Consider the following 11,371-nt stretch of genomic DNA (forward strand, 5'->3'; position numbering starts at 1 on the left):
ATCGAAGAACGAAAGGGTACCCAGTGGTCGGCCACAAATCATGTACATGTTCCCAGAACTCTATTCAAGTTATGACTGCATTTCCTCAGTGGACAGAGCTGATGTACAGTTGTGTTGGAGTCAATGCACATTTCGCCCAGCGGTGCCATGTGACATAGAAATATACAACATCTGCAATATTTTAATGCTGGAGTCACAGATTCACAATCCATCTGATGCCTATGAAGCATTGGATCTGTACCTGCATTTGAGGCATGAGATAACATCTGCTCTGTAATTTGAGATGGATTTACATTTGAACACTTCTAAAAATGAACGTTTCACAGTCCACCATTGGATACTTACTGCAATTGTAATTTTTCAGATAAATTCTGTAGAAACTCAGATTGTAACTTTGAACGGATTGTTCCCATATCCACGCTTATTATAACTTATCAAAAGACATACATACTTTAGCTCGTGTGTAGATCACAAATGGTACGGCTCAATTGTTTCAATTTACATTTCAATTTGTTGTATAGCATAAACAGTACGTATAACATTATCATCAATGCTTGGCTTTACATTGATCATATATGGGAAATGAACAAACCCCTAACAAAGTTCAATAAACCAGTCCATGAAAGGAGAAATTGAATCTTTATTCAGAAATACTGTTGCTAGAAACTACTAGCATTTTTAACATATTGTTAGCCTAATAGCATAATTTACTAAGACATTTTTTCAGTAAGAAAAAAAATTACCAATATGTGAATTAATTTGCATTTTGCTTTGTTTGTGCAGTTTCTTTATTATTTAATCCATGATGTACTATAAAGGTTGGATTGAGACAATTTGAGACATTTGAAAATGACTTTGGCTGTTATGCTATTAGACTAACACTATGAGGCTTCAGCAAAAACAGCCATGAATAACATATGAAACAATTCACTAGTATATGCCTTTAAGCAGATATTTTTTTTAACTAGTTGATGTTGAATCAACTGATCAATTGCCTTAAATGATCGATTAAAAAAAAAACACACAAAATGTGCAAATGGTGCTTGGATGAATTGCACATCACCTTTTGTAAAACTTCTACAATCTCTCGAACCTGAGAAAATTGCAAATTACATGCAGCAAAAAACTGTCTGTTAATTGGCCAAGCTCATCGGAAGACGGAGGATGTAGGGCTTCTTCTGTGTCACTCATCTCAAGAGATGCTGGTCTTGATCGGTCCATTAGTTCTCCTCTCTGTTGGTGATTGACGCAAAAAAATAAAATAAACACATAGTTATTACCTTGTCTTTTCGATGGATCATCTGACCAGGGATGTGAATTTTTACTAGGGCTGCACAATATATAGAAAAAATATGATATTGCGATATTGGCTCTTGCAATATGCATATCGCAAAGCCATGCAATAAGTTCTTGAGCTTAGGGCTCAATACCACAGCGGTGTTGCAATGTAGATGTTACCTAAATGTCACAACAGATGTGATTAATGTGTTTGTGTTTAAAAATATTGTTCAAGCATTTTGGCAATTTCCATACACTGCATAGACTGTAGACTATTTCATAGTTTACCTGCATTGAGCTACTTGGTGCTGGATCCAAATCAGAGGACCTCTCTGGGTTATCCACTTGATTAATTCTTGTCCTCCTGTGCTGATGTCCCTGACTCCGCTTCCTCAAGGATCGTCTCTGCATAGTCAGTAGAAAATACATAAATGCCATTTTATCATTTGCTGTCGACTGAAAATGACATCACAGACCGATGACCAATCACAGGTCAGCTTCAGAAAACAGGGGAGCTGTAATTGGTCATTAACTGAGCACAGAGTAACTGTGATGGCAAAATGGCCGCCCCCTGAAATGGATAAAAATTAGTAGATTTTACTGCTTAATTTATATTCCAAAAACACAATATTAACCAGAATACCATGTTTAGACTAGTGGAGCTTCATCGAAAATATTATTGTAAAGAATATTTTTGGGTTGACTTCCTCTAATTTCTGTATTTCTATTGAAAAAGTCAAACTTTCATAGATTATAGCTTCAGGGCCCACAATTTAAGTGATTTCAAGTATTTATTTTTTTATTTTTACATTATTAGGGCTTCCAGCTCATAAAACCAATAAAACAGGACATCAAAAAATTAGAATAATGGGAAGAAATCACCATGCATACTTCCCAGTATTTTGCATGGGGGGAAAAAAAAGATGGATCCATCCATCGATCCATCTTTTTTTTCCCCCATACAAAACATTGGGAAGTGTGCATGGTAATTCCTTCACATTATTCAAATTTTGACATGTTTTAGTGTTTTATGAGCTGGAAGCCCAAATAATGTAAAAAATAATAATAATAATAAACAAATAAATACTTGAAATCACTGTTGTGGGCGTAAGATTCTGAAGTTGTGGGCCCTGAAGCTATAATCTATGAAAGTTTGATTTTTTCAATGGAATTACAGAAATTATTCAACTTTTTAAGGATATTCTAATTTTCTGACTAACACCTGTATAGTTGTGACCGTACGCAGTGCCTTTGTCAATAAGGAGGAAGATGAGGGTGGTGGGGTTCATTTGAGGTATGCTAATCCACAACAATCTCCGGTCCCAGTTTTCAAACAAGTCATCTTGTTTATGAATGCAATTTCTGCAGTACAGTAGTCTATGTATTTACACCACTCACGTCACAGAATATAAAATAGCATTACCTTCTGTGGCTGCTCGTCTGGGGTCTCGATGTCAGATGATACATCCGAGAGGAGTATTGTTTTTGCCTTGGAGGTCATGTAAACGCGCAGCATTCCCATTTTACGTTCCTCATACAGCTGGCCCACTGTAACGTCAAGGGACACTAAATTGTGGCTATAATCACGAACACCGAAGTGAAAGTCTTCAATCGGTCCTTTTGACGAATGTCCATTTGGAAAAAACAATCCTTTTCCTGTCTCCAGCATCTCAGCCATGGTCACCGATTTGTCAACTGCCAAGTGCCGTGTTCCACCTCCACCTCTTGCTCTTATTTGATGAAAAGAGCCGTTCTGAAAGTGTAGCCATCCCATCTCAACTCGCCGGGTGACTTTGGCTGCACTTTTATTTCCAGCACCGCGTGCTCCTCCTCGGTCGACAGCATTTTCCCGTTCAATACCAAGCCTTTCTCTGATGTTCTGCATGAGCGCAGATTTAGCAGTCTGAATTCCTCCCGAACGTTCGTTCGTCACGGTTCTCCGACGACAAAATGCTCTGATAGCAAGTCGGTCTCCATATCTCGTGACATACTGTCCCAACTCATCATCCGTCATAACACATATGACGTTAATGTCGATCTGTAATTAGAAATGCCAACTTAAAATATGCGAAGCATTTGAGGCTAGCATGAGGCTACAATAACAAAAGCAAGTAAAGACGCAAATTAAGCGTGCAGCATATGGGGTCTATTCATGTGACAAAAAGTTAACAATCATCCTTACCTTTTCTTCTTTTAGTTGGTCGATGACACTATTCGGTATATTCCTTGTTCTAAGGAAAGATTCAAAGTCCTCTTCTGCTGACATTGAGTCTGCACTGGAAGCAAGTTGAACAGTGGTCTACCGTTCGCCGCCACAAGCTAGCTCTCCTAGTTCCCGCTCGCAGGTGATGTTTCTCGTCCGGACGAGAAAGTTTCTTGTCCGGACGAGAAACCTTTCTTGTCCGGACGAGAAACTTTTCTTGTCCGGACGAGAAACTTTTCTTGTCCGGACGAGAAAGTTTCTCGTCCGAACGAGAAAGTTTCTTGTCCGGACGAGAAAGTTTCTCGTCCGGACGAGAAACATTTAATTTTTTTTTTTCTCCCATGTCACTTTAGGGGCTCCGTAGTTTTCAAATCAAATTTATTGAAGTACATTTTGCATAAATAAGTAGACCCCGAGAAAAAGACTGACAACTTTATTTCAGGCCGAGCAGACAAGTAGCTATCCATAATAGTCATGGAGGTCAAAGGAAATACTAGATGTTGTTTTTGTTGTGGGATGCATCAATGTTTTGCATTAGTTCATTTAATTAAACTTGAGATTTTGTAATCTTAGACTTAGATTTGACTTTATTGATCCCTTTGGGATGGCTCCCTCTGGGAAATTTACATTTACAGCAGCAATAAGAACAGATAAGAAAATAAAACATAATTCAATCAATAAATAAGGTTATTACACCAGTGATTAAATTAAATTAAATACAATACAGTACAGTACAGTAAAGTGCCATATTTGTGAGTCTATGCATTTTATTACAACCTTCCTTTTATGTTGTGAGTTAAGCACATGTTTACAGAAACCATGTCAAACTTTTGGAAATTATGTTAATTGAGATATTGAATAAAATATTAACATTTTTCAAAGAGGGTGTACTCACATGCTGAGCACTGTGTGTGTGTGTGTGTGCGTGGGTGTGTGTGTGTGTATATATATATATACACACACACACACACACACACGCACACACATTGTATTGTATTGCTACTGTGCAAATGCAGCTGACACCATAACTTCTAACAGAATGATTAACACATTTTATAATGAAAAAGTCAAGTCAAGTCATCTTTATTTATATAGTGCTTTCAAACAGCCTTCGTTGTCACAAAGCTGTCACAAAGAAAATAATTGCTGCAAATTGACACAAATGGCGTTTTCTCATGCTTGCAGTGGCCAGACTTTTGGAGTGAGACACATTATATATTGATGAGATGTTTAATAAGCCCGTGGATGTTCTCAAACATGGATCTGTCCAAACCTGGATTTAGCCGATTTGGAGCACTGACCTCATCCAATCGCTTGGTCTGATCTTCTCATCGCATCGAAATACAAGTGAGTTCATCCGGAGTTCATCATGGCGGCCGTTGCGGCATTGGCGAATGAAAGTGGCGGAATGAGGGCTGTTTACTTCAAATGCTCCTTGCAGCCACGGAGTACCCGTTGAGAAAAATGCTGTTATGAAGCAAATAATCAAACTTCTATGTCTAACTTCTGTTAAGTCTTGAGGGATTTGTTCAAATACATTTTCGTTTCATCCCTGCAGTTCAACATGTTGTTCAATATTAGATTCAGATTTCCCACCACATGCTACCTGAAGCTAGAAATTGTGAAGTAAAATCAGAGCAAAGTACAGTAAATAATATCATTGTATAGCTCCCCAAAGCATTAAAATGCGTTAATACCTCGGAGACTGTCGCACCACATCTGGAACAGACTGGAAACCTTTCACCTTCTAATAACATCAAGCACGCACTGGAGAGCAATAACTAAACCAGGTCAGATATGCTTCAGCATGATTTTATCACTACAAGCTTGTGTAACTGATTTCAATGTTTTTATTTGAATCAAATCCTGCACCACCCCTCATCCATCCATTCTCTATCCCATATTTTGGGTATGCCAGTCACATGGAACATTTTGACAAACGACCATTTACATTCGCATTTACACCTGTGAGCAATTTTGCATCTTCAATTAACTTAACTTGTAGTTTTGGAATGTGGAAGCCAGCGCCTCTCGAAAAGTCACAAGAAGCGTGGGGAGAACAAGCAAGCGCCACACCCAAAGGTCACATCTGAGCTTCAAACCCACAACCTTTGACTCTGCAGCGCAACAGCAAAGCGGTCCCATCACATCAAAAACTTTCAAATAAGAGGGGTCGCAGTAACAGCTAAGCCACATCTATCGGCCATCATGGGTGAACACGAGGGACAAATACAATAATAAAGAAGAAATGATGATTTGGATGGAGGTTTGCACATTGCACACATATATGAATTCTCAAGAGAACATTTGTGAGTAATTTAATAACACATACACAGAAGCCCTACAAATGTTAAATTACATTTATTTTCACGATTAAATGGAGTATATTATCTAAATGTTTTGTCAAATTGCGCGTTTCAAACTGAGTTACAGACAGCACTGAAAACACAAACATCAAAACTGCACTTCCTCAAAAATATTTTTTTGTTAAATTACTTACCATTGTATATTAATGACATTTAGCTATACATCTTTTATTTTGTTTTGTATAAAGCAGAGATACAAGTCTAAAAATATATTCCCTCTTTAAAAAAACTGTTTTGAAAATTCAAAAGGGCAGTTCAAAATAATTGTTTGCGTGTGATATTATAAACCTTGCACCTCCAAAATAGTCACTTTTATTCAACCATTAACATTACAAGAGAGCAAGCCATTTTCAACACTTTAGATTGGTCAATAATTTTTAAGAATAACATCCACACATGTGGACAGACCAAAAGTATAGATTTTTTTTAAGAATATGAAATTAATCAAATTGATTTATGAGTTTTCAGCCCAGCGCCAGCGATCTGAGACCACCCCTTTTTCTTCAGTTTCTTGCTCATTTTAAATGTCTGTACATTTAAATGTACGTTTATTTGTAACTATATACTTTGTATTAATGACAACAACAACAACAACAACAACAAAAACATTTTGTAAGAGTTGAATTAAGAGGTGACAGAGATATTTTATTAATTTACAAGTCCTTATATCACTACATACACTGTGTAAAGTGTGACCATTACCTACTTAAACAAATTGTGGCAACAAAGTGTCATCTTTGATTAAAAACAATTGATTTAACTAAGCTGTTTTAAACAAAATTTGGCCATGGCGGGCTTTGGCCAAAAACGGACGTGTTTAGCAATTAAAATAAAAGAAATGCCATTGAGTAGTATTAACTAATTTTTCAACATTGCTGACATTACTGATAAAATATAATTAAATTCTTACTGATATTTACTTGATTTTATTCAGACAAAATGAGTTCATATAACTGACTGATTATTCAAATTTGATTACACCAACATAATATGATACCAAACTAAATAGTGTCATTTTATTATGTACAGTTTACTAGAATATATTGTGTAAATATGAATTTAGCCCAGTCATGTTTTTTTCAGTGATATGACAACGGACTGCATTTAGTTTGTCTCTTTATACACTTTTAGTGGCATCAGAAATTAAAATGAACAAGAAATTCAAGAAAGCATGATAGTCTAATGATTTTAATTATAAAGTCAGTACAAAATGTATTTTTTCTTTTTTAAATAAATATAACCTAGCTGACAATATGTATATACATTCAGGGGAAACCCAGAATATATATATTACTTTTTGTGGTAATGACATTGTTTGGTGATTTAAGACATAATATTGATACCACAGAAATTTATTTTTGGTATTATATGTTCAATAAATAAATGTAATGTGTAAAAAAAACAAAAAAAAAACAAGTTGTATTAAGAATCTGATCACAACTTTAGATCTGGGAAGTAAACTTGAAAAATTGATGATTACAAATTGTTCATCCTTGCACGCCTATGCTATGGAAATAATATAGTTTTGATTAGGCTTGTAAGTACAATATAGCGTATTACGCTTCAATAGCCAAACTCAATACTGCTCAATCAAAGTTCCATGTGCTATGTCATTAATGGACTCGGTCAATGGGCCTGAGTGGTCCTTCATTACCATCCATTCTAAGCCTTCATCATATCTGTATCAAGCCGGGTTGACGAGGTCGGCACGGCACCAAGCTGCTATGTAGGTTAACCCCAACAGCACTTTGATCCATGAGCGGGAATAAATAAAGCGTTTAGGGAGAGGTGAGTGCTCGGTCAGCTCCTCTGTTGCGTATGTGTCACACTCGTGTCACGCTGAAAGCAGTCGTGAGGCCTTGGTTGAGGTAACGTGGAGCAAGTGGGCCGCCTACAGGACAAACCGGCAACCATTAGAAAACCGCATGCTGAATGAACCCCGGCAACAAAAGTATCTCCAGCAAGGCCGCACACTCACATGTCAGTCTAATTGTCTGTCATCTTTACTCTCAAAGACACAGTTTACATGTCACAACATGAATGAAATACCAAAATGTTTCGACTCATTTGCTTTCATAACAAATCAAGTGGATTCATCTCATGCAACGCTTCCGCCCAGCTATTTATCCTCCTTCTCAGAGGACCACCATGTTCTCTTAATCAGTAGTTTTGCCATGTCATTGCAAATATATCCACATTTGATTTTTTTTTATACTTACTTTGATACTTCACATATTTAGCCCATTATAACAATAAAAAGTTAATATTTTGTCTCTAATTAATTTTGATACTTTCATTATTTTTCATCTACAAATAGTAGCTTTAAAAACACATTTTGCAATTTGCTGTCGACTGAAAATTACATCACAAGGGCACAGGTAACCAATCACAGCTCACCTATTGTCTAGGTTTGGTCATGTGACATTCACAAGCTGAGCTGTGATTGGTTACCTGAGCCCTTGTGATGTCATTTTCAGTCGACAGCAAGTTGCAAAATGTGTTTTTAAAGGTACTATTTGTACATGAAAAATAATGAAATATCAAATTTATTAGAGGCAAAATATTAATGTTTGACTACCAAAAATGGCTAAATAAGTAAAGTCCCTTTAAATTAATCTATTTTTGTATAATAAGAATTTAATTTCATTTGAATGAATACACAAAGCATTTTGAATGCATTTTGATATCAATTTAAATATCAATTTAAATGTTGAAGTAGGCGCAAAATGTTAAGAGCAGCATTTGTGTGATTAAAAAATATATACAGGACTGTCTCAGAAAATTTGAATATTGTGATAAAGTCCATTATTTTGTGTAATGCAATTAAATAAGCAAAAATGCCATACATTCTGCATTCATTACAAATCAACTGAAATATTGCAAGCTTTTTATTGTTTTAATATTGCTGATTATGCCTTTTTTTTTTTTTAACTTGGTCTGAGGAAATATTCTAATATTTTGAGATAGGATATTTGAGTTTCCTTAAGCTGTAAGCCATAATCAGCAATATTAAAATAATAAAAGGCTTGCAATATTTCAGCTGATTTGTCATGAATCCAGAATGTATGGCATTTTTGCTCATTCAATTGCATTACAGAAAACAATGGACTTTATCACAATATTCTAATTTTTGAGACAGTCCTGTATATATATTCAAACAAACATGAAGTAGTATCACTGATTTATTTTTAAAAAAAAATAAAAATGGAGAGAAATAGCAAATGAGTTGGATGAAATTTTTAAAAGAAAAACTGCACCATTGCCCGCCACATTTAAGCTTTTTTCATTTCTTCTGCTCTGTACAAGGTCAAGAGCTTATGGCACTCAGAGCACTGTAAAGGTGCAGCAGAAGTGCATGTGTGGCATTATGACAATTTAAGTGGGGAATTTTAGCTTCAATGGTAATATTAGAGGCTCTCTGACTTCAAATGCAATACATGTTCATGCCACGGTGACATTTTCCAAAAAAAAAGTTCCTTCTACTCTTATTGGAGAGGGAAAAAAAAATCCCCGCGCTGCAGTGATAGAAAAATACACGAGAGGTGAATTGGATTTGTGTGCAGTGAGCATGACGCTTATTCTGTATGTGTTGAATGCAAGTAGGATATTTTCCACTTTTTCTGACTTCTGTTGAATGCGTCTTTCCCTGTCATTCTTCCGATAACCTCTCTGTGACCAGCCACTCTCACCCACTCCAACAACACCAAGAACATTTCCACTCACAGAAAAGCACTCCTTCGCCAAATTCATTTTAGATGTGGTCTAGTACTTTTTTTTTCTTTGCCTGGCAATAAATGTTTGATTTAAAGCGCTAAAAAGTACAACCTACTGAAATAAAAAGTGAGGAAAGAGTTTTGCCCTGGTCACCCTAATGTCAATGTTAAATGGACAACACGTCCGAATAAAAATACACAAAATACATATTGGCTCATAAATGAACATGAAGAAACATTTCAGATAAATCATTTTATTGAGATTTTGCTCTGATTTTGTTGTTTTACAAAAATATTTAAGAAATATATTTGGAACTAATTACAATGTCAAAAATTGGGGGGGGACAAAAACAAAAATACGGTAAAAAAATTCCAATGTAAGAATGCTGATATTAATAAAGTAAGCTCAATTGTTTAAACTGTGAAAATAAAATGTGAGCAAAAAGTGTGTATGTGTATTGCATTTTTTTTTGTACCAGTACAGTATATGTATACACAATTTCGATTGTCACATTATTGTCGTTCTTTTAAATGTATTTGTCATAATGTAATAACATGTTCACAAAATCAACAAAATTTAATTAATGTAATGACAAAAGTAATATTTAAAAATTATATAAAATTATATAAAATAGTGTTATGATAACACGTGTTTAAAATGTAAAATTTTTAAACTGTAAATTCAATTATCTTATGTAAAATATACATCTCATATGTACATTTCTTTACACACACACCCACACACTCACCCCCCCCCCACACACACACACACATGCACCCCCCCCACACACACATATATATATATATATATATATATATATATATATATATATATATATATATATATATATATATATATATTTCTTTGTGCAGCTCATATGAACTCACAACTGAAAAAAGTACATTTACATAACTTGAAGTCTTGACCCAAACCCGTTGTGGTGGTTATAAGACATACGGGGGAAAGAGGACAAGAGATTGCCATACATTGGCCTAGATGCAGCCAGATGCTTTTGATCGGCCCCGTATGGTATATACAGCTGAGCCCAAGTAAACACAACGTATCAGTAGGCTCTCTATTTAACAGGATGTATGACCCCAACATGCCTCGAAAGTTGATAGTCCGCAATCATATGGCTGTAGTTTCTGATCTTGCTTGATGATAATTGCCACATTGGCTCTTCAGGACACTTCCTGCATAAGGATCCTGTTCTGCTCTAGCAAAAGGACGATTGGGAATTTACTGCAACCTTTTATCTTTTGAGCGAATGACTGAAAGAAAACGGTTGATGAAGGCAAAGAAGAAAGAATGAGGACCTGTCAAACTGCACTTTCCCAAATGTCACTGGTGTACATATTTGCTTGAGAAATTATCAGATGAGAAGTGTTCGCACGCCCACACACCCTCCCCCCACACACAAACCCACATATATATATATATATATATATATATATATATATATATATATATATATATATATATATCCATCCATCCATTTTCTTGACCGCTTATTCCTCACAAGGGTCGCGGGGGCTGCTGGCGCCTATCTCAGCTGGCTCTGGGCAGTAGGCGGGGGACACCCTGGACTGGTTGCCAACCAATCGCAGGGCACACAGAGACGAACAACCATCCACACTCACACGCACACCTAGGGACAATTCGGAGCGCCCAATTAACCTGCCATGCATGTCTTTGGAATATATATATATATATATATATATATATATATATATATATATATATATATATATATATATATATATAATCATTTGTATGATTTTGAGATCTTGTCAAAATTGTTTTTAGTAGT

At 35.7% G+C, this 11,371-nt stretch overlaps 1 protein-coding gene across 1 annotated transcript; it reads right to left on the bottom strand.

The window, feature by feature from the left end:
- Nucleotides 1-622: 622 nt before the first annotated feature.
- Nucleotides 623-3,644, bottom strand: LOC144030123 (uncharacterized). Its single transcript, XM_077536109.1, has 4 exons — nt 3,461-3,644; nt 2,702-3,316; nt 1,567-1,683; nt 623-1,233 (listed from the first exon to the last, which is right to left on the bottom strand). The coding sequence occupies exons 1-4, from the start codon at nt 3,542-3,544 to the stop codon at nt 1,078-1,080; spliced, it is 972 nt and encodes a 323-aa protein (XP_077392235.1). The 5' UTR covers nt 3,545-3,644; the 3' UTR covers nt 623-1,077.
- Between the last annotated feature and the right edge of the window lie 7,727 nt (nt 3,645-11,371).

This window comes from Festucalex cinctus, chromosome 11, assembly GCF_051991245.1.
Source record: "Festucalex cinctus isolate MCC-2025b chromosome 11, RoL_Fcin_1.0, whole genome shotgun sequence".
In the NCBI taxonomy this organism is placed as follows: domain Eukaryota; kingdom Metazoa; phylum Chordata; class Actinopteri; order Syngnathiformes; family Syngnathidae; genus Festucalex; species Festucalex cinctus.